At 43.1% G+C, this 20726-nt stretch overlaps 1 protein-coding gene across 3 annotated transcripts; it reads left to right on the top strand.

The window, feature by feature from the left end:
• Positions 1 to 12805: 12805 nt before the first annotated feature.
• LOC144701864 (uncharacterized) lies at positions 12806 to 19566 on the top strand. 3 transcript variants are annotated; one of them, XM_078573654.1, is made up of 2 exons: positions 12806 to 16083; positions 19097 to 19566. In XM_078573654.1, the coding sequence occupies exon 1, from the start codon at positions 13610 to 13612 to the stop codon at positions 14540 to 14542; it is 933 nt and encodes a 310-aa protein (XP_078429780.1). In that variant the 5' UTR covers positions 12806 to 13609; the 3' UTR covers positions 14543 to 16083; positions 19097 to 19566. The 3 variants fall into 3 exon arrangements, with proteins under 3 accessions (XP_078429780.1, XP_078429777.1, XP_078429778.1); XM_078573651.1 differs by lacking the exon at positions 19097 to 19566 and adding an exon at positions 16256 to 16447; XM_078573652.1 differs by lacking the exon at positions 19097 to 19566 and adding an exon at positions 16261 to 16447.
• The last annotated feature ends 1160 nt before the right edge of the window (positions 19567 to 20726 follow it).

Genomic DNA, 20726 nt, shown 5'->3' on the forward strand with positions numbered 1-20726 from the left:
AAGACACGTCTCCATCATGGTCATTGTTGACCGGTTCTCGAAGATGGCGCACTTCATGCCTTGCACTCAGACCTCCGACGCCACAAAGGTCGCACAACTATTCTTTTGAGAAATTGTGCGCCTCCATGGCCTGCCAGTTTTGATCGTGTCCGACAGAGACGTACGCTTCACGAGCTACTTCTGGAAGACCTTGTGGAGTCTTCTCAGCATGAGGCTCAAATTTTCAGCTGCCTACCATTCGTAGACCGACGGTCAAACGGAGGTCGTCAATCAAATTTTGGGCAACCTACTACGTTCCTTAGTTGGCGAACACCTCGCGACTTGGGATTTGATCATCCCTCGTGTTGAGTTCGCATACAACTCCTTGGTGAACCGAACCACCGGCTTGAGCCCCTTTGAGATTGTTTATGGCCAAGCCCCTCATCGCCCACTAGACTTAGCACCCGTTGACCCCCATGTTAGGGTATCAGAGGATGGCATTGCATTCACCTAGCATATTTCTACAAAGCTACACGCTCGTTGTGCCGGGCTGTTATCAATCCTCCGAAAGGTGGGCGACAATGCCTACGTCGTCGAGATTCCTCCTACATGGGGAATAGGCTCCACGTTCAATGTGGCGGACTTAGCTCCATACCGGACCCCTTCTCATGCCCTCGACCTGGCCTCTCTAGACCCATTCAACATGAGTGAGTTTGCCGCGACCACTCCCCCGCTTGTTCCACCCGATTGGCACGAGGCAATTGATTGTGTACTGCAGGAGATAATTGACTATGCAAGGGATGAAGTCTCGAGGAGGTTCTTGGTACGGTAGCTGGGAGGGACCAGCGCAAACAACACGTGGATATCAGAGGCAGAGCTCCTCCGTCTTCGACCGGATCTACTCCAGCCGCTGCCTTTCTTCCCACCCAACTCGCCGGAGTCGGGTTCTTACGACCTTGGGAGGATTGATGGCGCAGCGCAACCCGCAACCCCAGAAGCATCTTCGGAGATGTCACCTTCACCCCCGACATCACCACCGGTACGCGTTCAGCCTGCCCGGTAAGCCAAGGCGATGGTACGCACTCCTGGATTCAGGTATTCTGGTTAACGAGCACTCAATCTTCATCCTAATTTGTCGTCCTTTTTTCAGTCGCTTTATGTTTACTCGTGTGTCATTTTAGTTCCCCTACGCTCTCGTGTAGAGAAGGGAGATCCAAACCTATAAGGATCCTCCCCTCCATCAACCCTAAGGGATGCTCTTTCTCTTCCCCATTCTATGTGTTTGTCTTGTGTTGTAGGGGTTCATCCACGTTCACGTATAAATAAGAACGTTAGATGCCCTAAAACACACCCCTGTTTTTCTAAAGAATAAAGTTTTCTCCCGTTGAGGAAAGGGGTCACGATCCAAGAGGATAAGAGAGGAAGGACAAAGAGGAGGAAGAAGGAAGAAGAAGAGAAGGAAGAAGGAGAAGAGAGAAGGGAAGCACTGCCGTCGCCTTTGGCTCGCCGCCGCCCGTCCGCGCAGACAGATTGCGCACGATCGTTGTCGTTGCCTCAAGGTCGCCGCCGCTACCCATTGCCCACCCGCCTCTCGACCGCCGTCGCCGCTCGCCCGCGCTGTCGCCGCTGGCAGCCAACCGCGCTGCCTCTTAGTCCATTCCGCCCCGTCACCTTTTAGTCCGTTCCGCCCCGTCACCTTTGACGCCGTGCGTCAACTCTCCATCCTCGGGTCGGGAACGTCACCGCCACCGCCACTGCCGTTGAGCCACCCTTGGCCCTCGCCGCTTGGGTCACCAACCGCTCGAGTTAGACGTAGGCAAGCGTTAAAGGTTGAGTGAAAACTTACCGCATCTCGAGCGCCTTTCCTGTTTAGTAGGAGTCGGGTCCGCCCGTCCATGCAAGCACTACCCGGCCAGAACTTTCCCGTCCGTCACAATAGCGTCCTCGTCCTGCCCGGACGAGGTTTAGGAGGTCTACAAACTGTATTCGGGCGACCCCATCGACATCCCAAGAGTCAGCACCCCATTTTCTTGTCGGCAGTCGCATGTACTAGACCCCCCACACATGTGCATTGTGTCGTCGGTCTTCTTCGTAGGACCCCTTTGTCGGACGACTACCCCGGGTCAACGTCCGACATTGTCACTCTCGACATCGAGCCCATCCACCTCGGTGATGGCAGGACCTCATCCCTGACGTTGTCTTGTATCATCTCGCCTCACTACTATATCGACTACGACAAGTGGTATCGCTGCGCTTCTTCTGGAAGGAAGGCAAACGGTGCACTCCACATTCAACATTCCTATTCCTGCCACTCACATCTCAACGTGTGGAATCTGACCTGACTCCATGATTGGCCGCCAAATTCTGTTAGAAAGTATTATAATTGTGGACGAAGCTCCAATGATGCACCGCCACGTTTACGAGATGCTCATTGGATCTATTCGAGATATGATGAAGACCATCGATGCAACTTTGGGAAGTGATGTATGCTGTCATTGCTCTGGTTTTTGCCGTAGAACCAATGTCCGCGTTTCACCTGACCAACAAGTGTGGACCGATTTCTTACTTGCCGTTAGAGAAGGATGCATTGGCCCTGATGTCTATCTTCCATCTGAGATTCAGCATGTCTCCTCTCTATCTGATCTGATTGCCCAGGTTTATGGTACCTTTAAAGATGGTGCAACTTAGTTGTTAGCGAAGACGATTTTGACGCCTCTGAATGATGATGTGATTAAGGTCAACAACATGGTGCACAACGTCTTTCCAGGTGAAGTGATGGAGTACTTTAGCTTCGATGCAATCCCTCCTGGAAAATTCAACAACAAATCCCTCTACCCAACCGAGTTCCTAATCACAATTGATGATGCGACAATGCCGCTCCACAAGCTCTGACTCAAGATCGGCTGCATCGTGATCCTTCTCCGAAACTTGAACACACTGTAAGGTCTATGCAACGGGACCACGCTTTGAGTTGACAACTTTTTCCTGACAATGCTACAAGCCACAATCTCCAACCAAGGAAATTTCTACGGTGAAGTCCAACTCCTACCACAGATTGTGCTCTACCCGTCTCAATCGAGGCTTCCGTTTTGATTCAAGCGCCTTCAGTTCCCAGTTTGACTGCCTTCGCAATGATAATTAACAAATCCCAAGGTCAGACTCTCGACACGGTGGGGTTATATCTACCAAACCCACTTTTCACTCACGGCCAACTCTACATCGCTCTCTCAAAGACACGGATCGGTCCAGCAGGAATTGTTTTATGCAATGGCGGCGCGATCCACCTGCCTGTGACTAACCTTGTTTACATAGAGGTTTTCCATTAGTATATGTCAGGTAGAAGGACATGGAAGACGAGCTTCTACGTTCTCAGGTACAACCTCAAACTCTCTCTCTCTACCTTCTCATCACCATAATCTTCCAAAACTAAGATCCTTCATAATTTTAGCTTCCAGGAAGTTGTTCCCTCATCTGTGCTTAACTAAACTCATCATCATCATCATCATCATCATCGTTGACATCATCATCATCATCATCATGGGGCCAGAAGATCCGTTCTGTGAAAGAGGGCCAAGCCGAGGAGTTCTTCACCATGACGAGCCAACACGGTTGGAATCCTTTTGATCGTGTGGCTGAGAGATAGCATGAGGAAGAATCTTCGCCATCTGAGATTCCCCGTTGTTGCAATGCAGCACTATGGGCTTCCTGGGCAATAAGCCTGGCAACTTCTCCATTACGTTTTCCCCCTCCTCTCTCTCCCTCTCTATATAAAATCTCATCTTTCCCTACCAGGTCACATCTCCGTTAGCTTCTTTCTTCAGACTAAGCGCTTCTGCTACGTTTGCTGCCATCTTTCATCCAGCGGGGCCGCAGGAGACAATAGGCAGTGAAACCGCGTCGCCGCCAAGACGTTGACTGCATCTCGATATTTACGCCTACAATCTCAGGTAAACCCTCAATCTCTATATCTCCCTTCTCAATGGAAAAATACCCCAAAACTAACATCCCTTTAATTTCAGTTTCCATGAAGTCGTTCTAACATCCATGCTGCATTTAACCAATCATCTTCATCATCATCGTCATCATCGTCGACATCGTCATCATCATCGTCGTCATGACAGAAGATCCACCCTATGAAAGAAGGCCAGGCCAAGGAGTTCTTCATCATGGTGAGCCAACAGATGGTGGAATCCTCCAAGTTGTGTGGCGGAGAGGAAGCCTGCTGAGTTATCTGCGCCGTCTATGCTTCTCCACTGACCCAATGCAGCACCATGGGCTTCATGGGCAACGAGGCAAGCAACTCCTCCCTTACCTTTTTCCCCTTATCCTCTTTCTCCCTATGTATAATCTGATCTTTCCCTAATAGGGCACCATCTACGTCACATTCTTCCTTCAGAAAAAGAGTTTCTACTTAATCCGCTGCCATTTGTCGTCCAGTGAAGCCATCGGAGATGAGCGATGGTGCAACCGCGTTGCTACCAAGACGCGACATGTATCTTGATATTTAAGTACCGAGATCCTCTCTCGCCCTATCCTCCTCCATCTATAGCCAAGGAAACTCCTTGACCACAATTGAGAAACATTCGCTAAATCAAGACACTAACTACACATGATACAGAACGTAGTATTATAATCTACTTTATTTCAAATTATTTTTCTTAACGTAGCATCCGGATAATTATCATGGGGGATCTGAATTACAGAATTTTGTTGGCGGCGACGGTGGTGAGAAGATTCGATGGAAAGAAGGAATGGGCAAAATTGTCGCATAAGGACAAAGTGAGGTCTGCTCCGCCACCCGTAGTCTATGCTACCCCGGCATGTAATCCAAACAAAAGAGCCTTCATTTTTTCCTTATCTGTCGTCTGTCTACGAGCTTCAGATCTGTGTGGTTCGTCTAAGTGGCTGAAGATGGGACTTTTTTCTTATCTCCCAGAAGAGTACGGCCCTGCTTTCTATCTCTTCTCTCTCCACCCGAAGCAAGCATTGCAAACGGGCCCCCCTGATCGATGGAGAACTTCGATGTCCATCGATCAGAAATTTTCTCAATCTCTTCATCTTTGATGAAAATATGAAAAGATAAAAATAAAAATCGATCAAAATAGGACTTCTCAATCGAAATAGGACGTATAATGAAATTTTCTCGATTTGATGAAAAGATAAAAATTTTGGGTTTCTCGAACGAAATAGGACATATGAGAACGGAATGAATCACCTTTTGCTTGAAGCAATCGCTCGAGGAGAAAAACTGTCAACGACAAAAAAGTTTCAAGTTGTCGACAACGAAAGCATTCTCAAGCTTCTTCTCTCTCTCTCTTCTCTCTCACTCTCTCTATCTTTGATGAGTCGGAATTTCATCAGCCTTTCATAGAGGACAGATGATTTCAATGGCCTTATTTTTCCATCTTTTAAGTATTTACTAAGGTCATTAGTGCTCTGAAGAATGCCAATGCCTTTGATTTGGTCAGATTCTTTGTCATCAAAGGAGTCGCAATCGTTGGTAGTCGAGCTAGTTCTTATTACAGGGTTGTGTTTGATGTGCTGGGCACACAGCTGATAGACGAAGTTGCCACCGGAGATGACGATTTCTTCGGCATTCTGCCAAAGTTTTCCCAGTCTGTTGACCTTAGTGACGCTGACTCTTAGTGACATGAATACGAATTTTGATCAAGAGCTCTAATTTTTAGTTGTTTTATTTGTTTCACAAATCAAAATGTTTGGCTCATAAACTTAAATTCAAATATTTGTCTTATAAGCCAAAATTCAAATGTTTGGCGAAATTCAACCAAAAGTCGAGCAAAAGGTGATTTCTTCTAATCTCAATCTGAGATCCTAAATTTCAACCAAGAAACGCTAAATTTTGATCCGGAAGCCCCCTAATTTGTTTTGAATTTTGCTCTAAAATTTAGATCTCAGTGATAAAGAAGGTCAAAGAGATCTAGAAAATTTCTGATCGATGGACATTGCCATATTTACTGTCATCCTTCTTCATAAACTGATTTAAAGAATTTTTCATAATCTGATTTCCTTTTCTCCCAGGATGAGGACAAGCGAGCATTGCGAGCGGGCCCTACTAATGTGCATAATAGACATATATTTTACTTCCTTCCATTTATGAATCCTCTCATTTTTCAGAGTCAAGATGTTGTCTATTGGAACGAGTGATCATGAATAAAACCAAGAAGGGGTTGGATCGGGATTTTATAATATTATGCAATGTGTTCTGAAAAAATATGTTTGCGCATTCTTTCAGTAATGCTCCCTTCAGTAATCAAGCAAAAATGTGTGATGATAACTCTGAAAAAATATTTGTCTAAAATAAATAGATTGTTCTAATTTTAGATTCAATATGTAGTCTTTGAACTATCCCTTTACAACAATATCAGAAGATCTGCATAATGGAGACATCTTTAAAACATTGTCGACACTCCTGCCCAGGAGCACATCTAACTTGTGATCCCTCTATGGTGTCAAAGGTCCCAACATATCCTATATCTCCAACGTTCTATATGTCTCTTCTAGACAAATCTTCTTGACCTCAGTGCATCAACCAGAAATATCAATACTGCAGTTAATATTTACAGTAATCCTAGTTTTCTCTTTCATGTTTCCAAGCCTTCTCCAAAAGATAGTTATCTCAGTTTCAGTAAAAATTACATAAATGGTTTAGAAATTTAAAATGCAGTAACGTTTTAGAAAAAAACTATTCATGAATATCTTACATAACACAGTTTAAATTCATTCTGTCGAAGATTTGACACTTATCAATAAAATTTGCTAGATTTGCTTCAAACTTTACACTCCAAAAAAATTTAGATAGCTTCCAAATTCAGTACGAGAGAAATTTCAGAAAGATATGTAATGCAAAGTGCTTCCAAAATTTCAAAAGATATTAAATGTTCACTATCATAAAAATTTTCTGAGAGAAATGCAATGTTATTTGCTGTTAAAGTTACACACATAATTAATATTTAGTGAGTCAGCAAATAATTAATGTTATGTGTTTAATTATTACTAGCAACTGTTGATTAAGAATCCTATTGATCCAGCTGGCTGCTGAGGAGATGTTGTGTTTGCTGACCCACTTCACCCCCCTGTCAAGTGCAACACAGGGTAGTGATGTTAATCCTGTCCTTGAGAAATTCAAACCAAGATTTCTCAAGCAGTTTTGTAAACGCATAAGCTAACTGATCATCACTTCACACAAATTTGTTTCTTATGTTTTTCCTCTGCACCAGCTCCCTAACAAAGTGAAATTCTATCTTGATATACTTCTTCATGATGTAAAAAACTGGATTTAGATCAAGATAGGTTTCTCCAATGTTGTCACACCACAGAACTGATAGTTTCTCAGTGATGATATTGATCTTTTTTAGTAGAAATTGTATCTAGAGAACTTCAGGAACAGAATTAGCAAATTCTTTGTACTCTGTGTCCGTGCTTATTCTGTAACTGTCAGTTGCCTTTAAAGATTCAAGGAAATAAGATTTTAAATGATGTAGAATAGGGAAGCATTCGTTGATTGTCTATCACAAGTGTCTCCAGCCAAACTATGTCACTAAAAGCATTAATAATTAGTATGGAATTTTGATGAATAAGTAAATTACAAAGGATATTTCCTTTTAGATGACGAAATAGATGCTTCTCAGGTCGCCAGTCAGTACTTGTCCATGAATGCATTTTCTGATAGGCTTGTTTTTTTTACCAAAAGCTATACCAAGTCAAGTAACAGTACGATATTAAAGGGAACCTACCAATCGCCAATATTGAGTGAAGAGGAAATAATACATGGTGTAAATGTTGGTTTGGAATATTTTATATTTGAAAGGCCTAGAATGGAAGGTATATAATTTGATTGATATAAGATGTAGTCATTTTCCTGTTTAATAAAATTCATTTCTTAAATATAATGTGCAAGTCATATGTCATTGATGGCTAATTCCACATGAAGATGCTGAAGTGTTTCCAAGTTCACTTTTATTGAGATAGATAATTAAAATGCCATCAACAAATATTAAGATAAAGACAGGATCATGTTTTAATTTTAAAAACAATGATCTACTGGTGTTTGTTTTAGCTTTAAAAGTAATGTTAACTGATAGTCCGTGGGGCATGGGATGTTTAATTGAATAAATTCTTACCTGTTTGGCATGAGTTTTTCTCTTCATTTTATTTCATTTTTTCTTCATTTTTTCTTCATTTATTCTCATTTTCATCTTCTGCTATTCTTCCCTTTTTCTTCTTCTATAAGTTAGCTCTTCATATTTGTTTCTTGTTGCTCTCCTTTTATTTTCTTTTTCTCGTCTTCTCTTGCTCCTTTAATAAAATATGTCATCATCCTTTTTGATTTTTTATACTGATCTCTCCTTATTTTTGTCTATTGTCATTTTTTTTGTTCTTTTTATCATTTTGTTGTTTTCATCTTTTTTTTCTTCTCTTTTTCCTTCGTTCTTCTTATCTTCGTCCTCTCTTCTTATTCTTCTTGTTGTCTTGTTCATTGATTCTTATTTTTTCCTCTTTCCTTATTTGATAATCACATTTTTGTCTCCTTTTTCTACTTATTTTTTTCATATTTTTATTTTTCTTTCCATATTATATTTTTTAGATTTCAACAATTTTCAACTTATTAATTTTGATATAATGAGAGCAAAGTAGTGAAAACTAATTAAAAATTAAATAAAGTTGTATTTTATGTAATTTTGTCGACAATTTTAATGATGTTTTGAAATCATTTTCAAACCCATTTGATTCAAATTGATTCAGTTCCAAAAATTTCCAACCCGTTTGTACCATACCAAACTATTTTGCCATTTCAAAACCATTTGAACCTGAACAAACTGGTTTGAACAGACCAAACCGAGTCAGTTCCTTCTGAATCATATTAGTTCAGCTTTATTCAGGTAAGTTCTGTTCAAATAAGTGTGGTTTAAATCTAACTGCATTGGTTCTGTTCAAATTGTGAAAGATATGTTTGAATTGTATCAGCTCAGCTCGACAGGAGTCGGTTTGGTTTCAATGGATTGCGTACGAATCGAATATGGTTAGTTCAGTACGAGTTGGGTCAATTCCATTTCATTCGGGCTGGCGACGTTGGAACATTATCGATTCTATTCGATTTGGGCTGGTCTTGTTTGAACTGGGGTGGTTCCTTTCATATCGGCTTAGTTTCCTTTCATATTGGTTTGACAAATGCTGTACCTTTTGGTACGTGATAAAATTTTCACTTGGTTTGAAGCATTAGAAATAATGTCATCTAGGCTATCAACGAAACTTTTTATTAAGGAAAAAAGGATAAGAACATGAGAAAAAACATATCAGAATTTATAAAAACCTAATTCTCCCTTTTGTTCAAATTGTGAAACATATCAATAGTCTGCTTCCTCTAAGAATATTGATCAACCTTGAATCATCTCCCATACTCTTCTCAAAGTAGAATATATCAAAGAAATTTGATACTACAATACCAAAGATAAGCTGAGATCAAAAATCAAAGATGATATACAAATAAAGGGAGAAAAGTTCAAATAGGGCATTCCTTACTCTCTCAAATATTGGATTTTTCTTTTGGTTTTAAGAGCAAGGAATCTTGTATTCTAGCTACGATCAATGTCCTCAATGGTTCAAATTGAAAAGCAGGCTTTCCGAAACTGAATTTTGGGTTAGTTCCACGATTCTGGGATTTAGTTGACCTATATGTCAAAAAGCTTTAAATGGGATTCAGAATGGTTGGATCTTCGTTTGAACCAAAAAAATCTTCATTTGTTTTAGATATTTGACCTATTGCTTAACCTATTATCAAAACTATGTATTTCTGGAACCTGGTAATTACTTTCCCTGTTATTTCACAAAAAATACTCTTTATAGTGTTCTATCATCTTATAAATATGAAATGGATAGAAAATTGATGATATTAAAGGGATTGGGCCAATTATTTGTGATCATAGAATTTCTGTTGAAGAAAATTCATGTTATAAGCTTTAAATGATTAAATATATTTTTAGAATGAGTTTCAAATTTTTTTGGATTTTCGGAGATATTTCTAACAATATATTCTAAAAGAATATAATTTTTGATGTAGAATAGCACACCCACACGTATCGGATCGTTTTGATTTTCGTGGGCACGTGCTTCTTATGTTTCGTGTTTTATCGCGTTCATGTGTTCGTGTTTGTCGCGTCCGTGTTTGTCGTGTTACGTTCGTATCATTGTCAGTAGTGTTGTTTCATGTTGTAGTGTTCGTGTCATTGAACACGTGTCAAAACATATTTTAATTCTGTGTTAAGGGGGTCCTAAGGGTACCCCGGCCCTTAGTAAGGCCTAGGGAAGAACACGGCCTGACCGAAATTCGGTCAGACCGGACCAAACCAGACCATTGGTCAGCCTTTTTAGGGCTGACCAAACCATCTGATCCGGGTCAGGTTCGCATGTCAAAACCAGACCGAACACCAGCCCTCTCTCTCACCCTCTATCCCTCTCTCGCTCTCTTTTTTCTCGCCCTTGCTCACCCTCTTCCTCTTTCCTTCTCATTTTCTCTCTCTCTTGTGGTCTCTTCCTCTCCCACTCGTTCTCTCTCTCTCTCTCTCGTCCTCTCTCCCCCTCTCCTGCTCATTCTCTCTCCCTCTCTCCCGGTCGTTCTCTCTCCTCTCTCTCACCTCTCTCCTGCTCGTTCTCTCCCTCTCTCTCTTTCTCGTGCTCTCTGTCTCTCGGCATCTCTCACCCCTGCTCTCTTTCTTGTTCTCTCGGTCTCTCGCCTAAGTCTCTTCTCCTCTCTCTTTCTCGTTCCCTCTGTCTCTCATCCCCTCCCCCCCCTCTCTCTTTCTCTTTCTCTCGGTCTCTCGCCTAAGTCTCTCCCCCGCTCTCTTTCTCGTTCCCTTTGTCTCTCATCCGTTCTCTCCCCTTCTCTCTTTCTCTTTCTCTTGGTCTCTCGCCTAAGTCTCTCCCCTCTCTCTTTCTCGTTCCCTCTGTCTCTCATCCGCTCTCTCCCCTTCTCTCTTTCTCTTTCTCTTGGTCTCTCGCCTAAGTCTCTCCCCCTCTCTCTTTCTCGTTCCCTCTGCTCTCATCCGCTCTCTTCCCTTCTCTCTTTCTCTTTCTCTTGGGCTCTCGCCTAAGTCTCTCCCCACTCTTTCTCGTTCCCTCTATCTCTCATCCGCTCTCTCCCCTTCTCTCTTTCTCTTCCTCTTGGTCTCTCGCCTAAGTCTCTCCCCTCTCTCTTTCTTGTTCCCTCTGTCTCTCATCCGCTCTCCCCCCGTCTCTCTTTCTCGTTCTCTCTCTCTCCGCCCCCTCGCTCTCGTAGTTCCAGTGTCATTCTCCCAATTGTTTGCTCTCCCTCTCTCATGTTTCTCAACACCTCCTCCTCGCCCTCTCCCTCGCTCTCACTCTCTCGCTCTCGTTTTCTTTTCCTCTATCTCTATCTCTCTTTCCCTCTCTCTCTCTCTATCTCTCTCTCTCTCTATCTCTCCCCCTCTCCCTCTCTCTCTCTGACCCCCTCTCTCTCCCCTCTGTCCCTCGTGCTACTTCTCTAGACCTCTCTCTCGCTCGATCTATTTCGCTATCTCCCTGTCTCTCTTTCTCCCTCGTTCCTGTCTCACCCTCCCTCTCGTTCCCTCTCCCTTCCTCCATCCTGATGGAAGACCAACCAGCTGATCACGTCCAGACTCATCGCCAGCCCTTACGCGGAGCCACAGCTGACGTGAAGAATAAACACTTCCACTATCAAGCTTGGAGCAAGTCGTGTCGTCTTGGAGAGTTCCGAGACGTCTTGGTGTATTTTTTTATTTTCATCGTTTTTGGAGTGTCGGAGGCCCCTCCTGCGTGAGTACCGGCCTCCCCCGTCGTTCGTGTTTATTTTAATTGTGTTTAATTGTCGTCTTTAGGGGGGAGGAAATCCCTAATGGGCTTCTTCTCCCCCTAAAGAATCCCTTTTAAGGGGAGGCCCAATAGGCCTTCCCCTTAAAGGGGGCCCAATTGGGCTTCCATAACTGCCACTTTCCCCACCTTTAAGAAGAGGGAGAAGTGGAAGTTAGAGGATAAGTCATTGTTGTTCAGAACTCAGTTCTCGTTTCTCAAGTTGGCAGTTATTTTGTTTTCTTCTGCTTCATCGTGCTTTTTCAAGAAGAAGAAGCAATCTTGATAACATGCAAATAGACTCTAAATAAATGCTAATTTCATCATATTTTTGGGCTTTTTTATGCATAAACATGGATTTTTAACGCATGTTATCATCATTTTAGGTTAAAATAATAAATTCCTTGAATTGCAAGTTAAATAATACTTTTAACCAATATTGTGGTCAATTTTTACACTTTAAATGTTTTTAAAATAAATTTCAAATGAAATTTAATGATTAATTGACCTATTTCTATAAATAAAAAGAAAAGAAACAAATTAAGCGAATTTTAGAAATTGATAAAATCATTTTTTGGCATTAATAAACTTTTTTTACGATTTGTTCCAGTTGTTTTTTTTTAACTAAAATGCTTTTTTTAATCTAAACTGGCCCTTATTGGGCCAGTTTTAGCACTTAAGTAGCGCAGGGCGTACACGAGTTGCGCGAACCAGTCAGAAGGCGAGATTGTGCCTTCCGTGCGTGACACGCATGCACGCGCGCCGTGCTTGTCGCGCATCACATGCATCACAACACGCAACACACACACTGCGACGTGGACCAATCAGAGCGGACTTTATCGGTGCGGCGCGATATCGACCAATAGGAATGCAGATCGAAAATGAAAGGGAAACCGTCCTCCGTGCGTTTCACACGCACGCGCCGTCGCGGGCACGACGCCACTGCGTGACGTGGACCAATCATAACGCTCCGTGCGACCTGTGTGAAAAGCAAACAAGATGAAATCAGTAACGGAATCGGAAGAACCTGTTCTTCCGATTCCGTGGCGATAAAAGGGAGGAAATCGAAAAGATTAAAGGGTTGTTCTTGATTTTGAAGCTCTAGGAAGGATCGCCTACCATCCTAGAAGACTCAAGACCCTTCTTGGAGCGATTCGGAGCTCGACTGGGACAAGAATTTCGTAGATCCGTTGCCGTTGTTCTTCATCGAGTTCAAGCCAAATCCGAGGAAAAATTCGGTATTCGTTGCTCGAAATTTGTTCAAATCGATTTCCTGATTACTCCTGGAATCTCTAGGCACAATTTGAATTCAATCTTCAGTAAATTTTGTGTTCAAATCTTCAAAAAACCATAGTTCAGTTAAGTTCGCCGTTTTTCCTTAATTTCCGATTTTAGTCGTTTTATTTCATAGATTTTAGTTCGTTTTAAAATCATTTAGTCTTAGTTGACTATAAATTTTCGATTTCGAATCCTATCTGTCCATTGAATCGCATAAGAATCCTGAATCGTTTTCACGGTAGAGTACTTCTTAGGTTAGCAAACTGTGAATCATATTCACGATTTGCTAAATTGGGACATATTAACAATTTCAAATGAATAAAGATAAAATAAGGGCAAATATTCCCATATATCCCAGGTTTTTTAAATCGTCCGCGATCTATCCCAGGTTTTTAAAAAGTTCCGCGATCTATCCGCATTCCGCGATCTATCCTGAGTTTTTTAAATCGTCCGTGATCTATCCCCAATTTTCTAAAAAAACCGCGATCTATCCCGCTTTTTCCCGACGATGACGTGGCGTCCGACGCGGACGCCGAAGTGGGCTGACCGTAATAGACGTGGCATCCAAGTCGGACGCCACGTCATCGTCGGGAAAAAACCCCACTCTCTCTCTCTCTCTCTCTCTCTCTCTCTCTCTCTCTCTCTCTCTCTCTCTCTGTCTCTCTCTTCCGCGATCACCTTCGCACTCTCTCTCCCGCGATCTCTCTCTAATTCTCTCCGGGTCTCCCTCTCTCTCTCCCCGTCTCTCTCTCTCCGCGATCTCTCTCTCTCTCTCCCCTTCTCTCTCTCTGCGGTTGCTCTCTCTCCCTCCCTCTCTCTCTCCGCGATCAGTCTCTCTCTCTTCCGCGATCTCTCTTCCCCTCTTTCTCTCTCTTCCGTGATCTCTCTCTCTCTCCCCTTCTCTCTCTCTCTCTGCGGCCTCTCTCCCTCCCTCTCTCTCTCTGTGATCAGTCTCTCTCTCTCTTCCGCAATCTCTCTTCCCCTCTTCCCTCTCTTCCGTGATCTCTCTCTCTCTCCCCTTCTCTCTTTCTGCGGTCTCTCTCTCCCTCCCTCTCTCTCTCCGCAATCAGAGTCTCTCTCTCTCTTCCACGATCTCTCTTCCCCTCTTTCTCTCTCTTCCGTGATCTCTCTCTCTCTCCCCCCTTCTCTCTCTCTCTCTGCGGTCTCTCTCTCTCTCCCTCCCTCTCTCTCTCCGCGATCAGTCTCTCTCTCTTTCGCCCTTGAATGGATCGCTCGTCGAAATCACCGGAGAGATGAAAAGGGTTTTTTTCCCCGGCGATTTCTGATCGAAGATGATGACTTATTAGGGTTTTTCGACGCGGACGTGGCGTCTGACTTGGATGCCACGTCTATTACGGTCAGCCCAGCTGCCCACTTCGCCGTCCACGTTGAACGCCACGTCAGCGTCGAAAAACCTTGGGATAGATTGCGGAACTTTTAAAAACCAAGGGATAGATCGCGTGAAAAAAAAAACGTGGGATAGATCGCGGACAATTTAAAAAACCTGGGATATATGGGAATATTTGCCCATAAAATAAAAATATAATAAAAATGTTCTTAAAAAAAGTATAAAATTAGTTTTCTGATTCTTTAAAAATGGTGAAACATCCTCTGATAAATAAAACAAAATAAAAAAGAAAAAGGAAACTTATAGTTAAATCCATTTAAAAATAGATTTCAAATTCACTAAAACAAACTTAAAAATATAATTCAAAATGACTAACGATTTTAAATCAAATACAAAGATAAACTTAAGTGATTTTATATCTCCGTTATTTAATAACAGAGAATCATTAAAATCACTTAAGTTCAAAAGGATAGAATGTTAGTTAAAATTTACAAGTATTAACATTTAAATAAGTAATTGAAACATCATTTCATTTAGGTTTGGAATTCAAAACCCTAATTAGAAAGAAAATTGAATGTTTCCTATAGCCTCCCTTGGGTTCGACCCCTTACTCAAGCATTAAGGGAAAAACAAATTTTAGTGAATAAGTTCAAAAAAAACCCCTAAATAACGACAGGTAAGCACGTATTTGTGAGCTTATCAAATCTCGTTCTCGTTGGCTGAAGAGAAGAAAAAAACAGCATTCATCAGAAAAGAAGAATCAGAATTCATCAAGGAAAGGGGTTTGCGTGTTGTTTATTATCGCCAATCCTGTTCACGACTTGGTGGCTTCGTTCCAGCAATTATTCCTTTGTTCTGGTTGAAGAAAAGGAAGGATCTTCAGCTCAATAGAGAAGAAAAGACGACCGTCCCTCTCTCATCTGGACTTTTGCTTTCGGTAGAAAAAAAGGAAAAGAAAATCAACTTTCCCTCTTGGGATCTCTGTGTTATCAATCGTCCTTCTCTGGGAAATCGGCACTTCCGGAGCCATCTCTGCCGCGGTGACTTTCATGCCTAGTTAAACATCTCCAAGCCAAATTACTTGGCGTTCCTGTCGATTTTCACTGACTGGGATTGGAACGATTCTATCACCGAACGAGCTTTGGTTGAAGCGCCATGTTCCCCTTTTGATCAAACTTCCAGTCGTCTCTGTAGCATCGAGCACTTGTGTCAAGATATCTGTGACGTTCAACGACGAGGATTTCTTGGAGCATTCTACAACGAATTCCTTCGAGGATCGTGCTCACTTACGACATTGACATCATCAATCGAGTTTCTTCAACTCACGACGACAATCACGCCACGCAATATTCGAATCCGACTACAGACGCTTCCCCAACCTTTGTCCAGTACTGAGAATTGCTAGACACCCACGTACGGAGTTGATCCACTAACGGTGCATTCGACAACCTATGCCTGGTTGTCCCCTGCTCCACCGGTGGAATAACCGCTCGATCGATCATCTGATTTGCTGATCCAGACGACACCTTCAAGATAAGGGCAAACTCATAGACCACTTCATTTTGGAAGCATCATCTCGTGGATCTTTCTTTGCTTCCGTGGATCTTTCTTTCTCTGCCCCAATTACTCCGAAGGTCATTCTCCATCACCCCCCTTTCTTATTCAGTATTAATTGCGTCTTTCAGTGCCGGTCTCTAGATTGCTCATCGCCGTTGAGTGGATCTATACGTGAATTTTGGATTAGCCATTTATTTAGTGATAGTGATTCTCATTGACGGTGCCTGTTCTGTTTGTTCACGCTGACAGTGTAGACGCTCACGGACAGTGAACGTTCCCCATTACGTTGGCTCACAAACTGAACACTCAGATCATTGGGAGCTTGACCGGTGACAACACCCGCCACGTGTTGTCTAATTGAATTACGTCTCAGATCATCCGACGACTGGCGTACTTTTTGTTAAAAGTTTACTCAAAAATCGTATGCGTACTTTCTTGTTATCTCATTGCGTACTTTCTCCCATTCCTCTTTCCTCCCTCTCTCTCTCTCTCACCGGCTCTCTCTCTCCTTTCTCAAAGCCCTCTCTCTCTCTCACCCTCTCACCCTCTCGCCCTCTCTCCCACCCTCTCTCCTGCTCTCCCTCTCCTCTCTCACCCTCACTTTCTCTCTCCCTCTCTCTGTCAACCTCTCTCCGGCTTTCACTCCTCTCTTCCTCACGTTCTCTGCTCGCTCGCCCTCACTTTGGCTCTCCTTCGCTCCCTCTCTCATCCTCTCTCCCTCTAGCCTGCTCCCTCTCCCTTGCGCACTCTCTCCCTACTGAACTCTCTCTGTCTTGCCTGCTATCTCTCCCTCTCTCCCTCTCACTTCCCCTCTCCGGCTCTCCCTCTCACCCTCTCTCACTCTCTTGCTTTCTCCGTTTTCTAGTCTCTTAACTACTCCCTCTATCCCTCAACAACTCTCGCAGTCTCTCTCTCTCTCTCTCAGTCTCGCCCTCTCACTCTCTCACTCTCTCACTGTCTTACTCTCCCTCTGGTATTCTCTGTCTTGCACTATCTCAGTCTCACTCTCACTCTCTCAATCTCTCCCTCTCACATTCTCACACTCTCACTCTCTAATTATATTCCTCTCTTTCTTTCGCCTTCTCTCTCTCATTATCCAATATTGCTTTGGCTCCGGAGAGAGATATAGGGAACTTAACATGTAGATGTGGCGAGACGGCCAAGTAAACTTAACATAGAATTGGACATTGACTAATCAACTTGACCGACCGAAGACTGGACCGGACAGAGATCGAACCAAGACCGAGATCGGACCGAACTTCAGGTCTAGGTTTAAGTTTTCGATAAAACCGAACCGAGACCAGACCGTGTCCTTCCCTAGTAAGGCCCATCGTGCCCCTATAAAAGGGGGCACGATGGCGCCCTAGAATTTCGGACTAGATTATCGAAGTTGAATTTTTGTTTAGAGTTTGGTCTCAGCGAAAGAAGAGAGAAAGGAGGAAGAAGAGGAAGGGGAAGAGGAAGGAGAAGAGAAGAAGGAAGAATACAGGGTGCCCACGTCACCGCCGAGTGCCCCTGCCAGTTGACGACCCCGCGCCGCCCCGCGCCATTTGAGCGCCCCAACCGGACGCCGCGGTTGGTTTCACACTGCCACGTCGTCGCTGAAGATGCACCGTGCCTTCGTTGAATCGTGATTGAATCGCGATGGTCGGTGTCACGTCACCTAACCGTGCTCCTCGTGGTAGAATCTAGCGACGTCCTCTATTGCGCACGCAAGAGATTCATGGGCATCTGGTCAACCTCCGCCGTGGTTGAGTCTCAACACCTGCCGCTCACCCGGTCATCGCTGGGTTGTTCACGATGATCGAAGTTTTAGGCAAAGCCTGGCGCCCGATCACCAACTCCTTTCCCGCGCTGGCTGCGGGCCTTTTCGCGATGGATTTCCCACGCTCGGTCAACTTTCAAGCGTCCTTCTCAGCGGATTGAGGCAACCTTGCGGGTCACGGTGATAGTGCTATTGATGTCAACCCCTCTCAACGTATGCACGTTGCACCTCGCGCGGGATCGCCTGCAACCACGGGAACGTCGTCTTGTGTCGTCGAACACCAAACCGTACGGCCAATTGGCCTCGCCACCGTGCTCTGCTGGGAATTTCTTCCAAAAACTGACGACTGCTGCCTGCCCCGACAGCCATGGGTGTGTGACGAATCGCGCCTTACTATGCGCGGTCACACGACACTACCCTGCACTAGCTTTAGGGTCGCCGTTCCAGTGAATCGCCCTGCAGTAGAACCCTATTGTGTCATCTATCACTGCAATTGCTCGCGCCCCTCCCTTGTGTCGCCAACGCCGCTGGCGTTGCCGCTAGACTCTGTCAGCGCCGAACTTACTAAAGATTGCACCTATTGGACTCGGACGACGCTCGAGCCCCTTCACCGCTGCCGCCTCTCCACCTCATCCTCGTCACTCCTCCAGCGGCCTGCTCCAGCATGGGCCTCTGTCGTCTATCGAGCTACACCGTGCCCACCTCCTGCACATGCCTCTCCACCACAGCTGCCTGTACCGGCTCGCGCCAACGAAGACACGGACAGCGAGTGACACCGTCGATGAGGTATGTCGTTCCTCTTGCTCGTCAGTTTTATTACGTCTTTTAGTATATTTTCTGTTGCACTTCACTGCACTCGGGTAAGTTTAGGTAAGAAATTATATCGAGAAAACTACAAATTGAGTGGTTTCCTACGTACGGGTCGAGCCCGTCTGTTGCGTGTGAGAGCCAACGAAGTTTTTCTGCTTGACACCGTAGTCGCCATCATTGCTCTGACGATGGTCAGAAGGTCACTGTCACCGGTCGCCCACCCAAGAGCTCGGAGCTCGGCGAAACCCCACGAGTCGGGGCTTGCACATACGGAATTACCATTACGTAGTAACATATCCCATTAGGGAATCACCCGTCGGACGACGTTAGTGACGACGTTCGACATCGTGGTATTAGAGCATCGCAACTCGGTACCTCGGGAAAACGTCATCGACGTCGTCCGACATCACGTATGGATCACTGTGAAATTCATCTTGAACTTGCTTCCTACTTGTGAGGGTTGATTGAAAGATAGTGAGTTTTGAGATCCATCAATTGTGTTCTTAATGTATTAGGTGTGTGGGAAGAAGCATTAGAGAAGAGGGGGAGCTTACCGACACTCCTAAATCGTCATGATCTTAGTGAAACGTAAAGATCTAAGGTAAGTGTCCTCGCCTTACATAGTTTCTCTCCCGACATCATAGTTATCATAATTATAGTTTGTTATCATCTTTTCATTAGTCATTTCACTTACATACACCCCCATTATCTCGTCTATCTTTACCATCATACCGTTTGCGCATTCGATCACTGTCGGATCGTTCACGCCCTCTTCGTTAGTCTCATAACACTTTGCGTAATTCTAATTACGTTTCCTCAATATCACTATCTTGCCTATTCTATTCTCGTATTTATCTCTTCTTGTATGGATAATCACTACAGTGAGAAAATTAAATCCTTAATCACCGTCCCCTGAGGAGACAATCCGTACTCATCACTAACTAAATATTATTAAGTACGGTTAAATATATTTCTATTGAATAATCTCAATTACCAACGACAAATTAAATTCCCTGAAGTTGAGATTATCAAGGTAGATGAATTTTATGGATTCTAAATACCTTTATTATTTTACCATTTATTGATAAAACTATTAAGAGACTTGCAGGGCAGATTTTTTACTGTTTTCTATATGATTGTTCAAGTTATGATCAGATATCAATTCATCATAAAGGACATGAGAAAAAATACTTTTGCTTTCCTAGTAGGTATATGTGGTTTTAAAAGGACATGAGAAATCAACTTGGGTCATTATGTTCTACCAGCATCAAGGTGATTTTATGCTACAAGAGAGTCCAGCCATTATTATTGTCTTTAAACTTCACCTTAAGATATCCACATTGAAACATTATGTATCTTGAACTCAGTTTCTTTCAATAGGCTTACCAATGCAGGGGAAAACTCAAAATAACTATTACATAAATAATTGGTGCATTTATAGATCCAAGGGAAGGGTGGGCATAGGATATAGATACAAAGTTACTTTCAAAGTGTTAGCTCCTAAACTCCTTCCATATCATCCAATATGGCTGTCTGAAGTTTGTATCTGAGTTGGTTTTGCATTCTCCTTTGATCCGAGTGTCGAATCGTTAGTGTCAACAGAATCCTTGATTTTAAAAAGATATTTTTCCCATTCAGATTTAATTAATTTCTGATATATGCACCATTTATGAAAAGTGTGTCCATAACTTCTTCTCCACCATAGCCAATGATAAGTGCATATTCCTGATTCTTCCTCAATTTAACAGTCAAGCTTTGGAAATGTATCCATGCATGATTGTTCAAATATTAAGCAGTCATTATCACACTGAATAATTTTCCTTATTTAGTCAAATTATAACTTACTCTATGTGATGAATGTGTCAAACTCACATCAGCACTTATAAAAAAAATTGAATTCAAAGATTTTCTCAATGAGCCTCATGACCTGAGGTCTAAAAAGATTTATTAATATTTTAATCATGCATTTTCCAGTGTAATACATCAAATCACATTTAATGCCATGTCATAATTTTCACCATTATTGGTGCAGTCAACCATCGGTCATAGATATTGATTTGAACGTAATTGGTATAAAACTTATTGCAACATGTAGAAAATTTTAAATAAACTCACAGAAAAATGAAAAAATAACTTACCTAATTT

This window comes from Wolffia australiana, chromosome 4 (genome assembly GCF_029677425.1).
Source record: "Wolffia australiana isolate 7733 chromosome 4, ASM2967742v1".
Taxonomy (NCBI): domain Eukaryota; kingdom Viridiplantae; phylum Streptophyta; class Magnoliopsida; order Alismatales; family Araceae; genus Wolffia; species Wolffia australiana.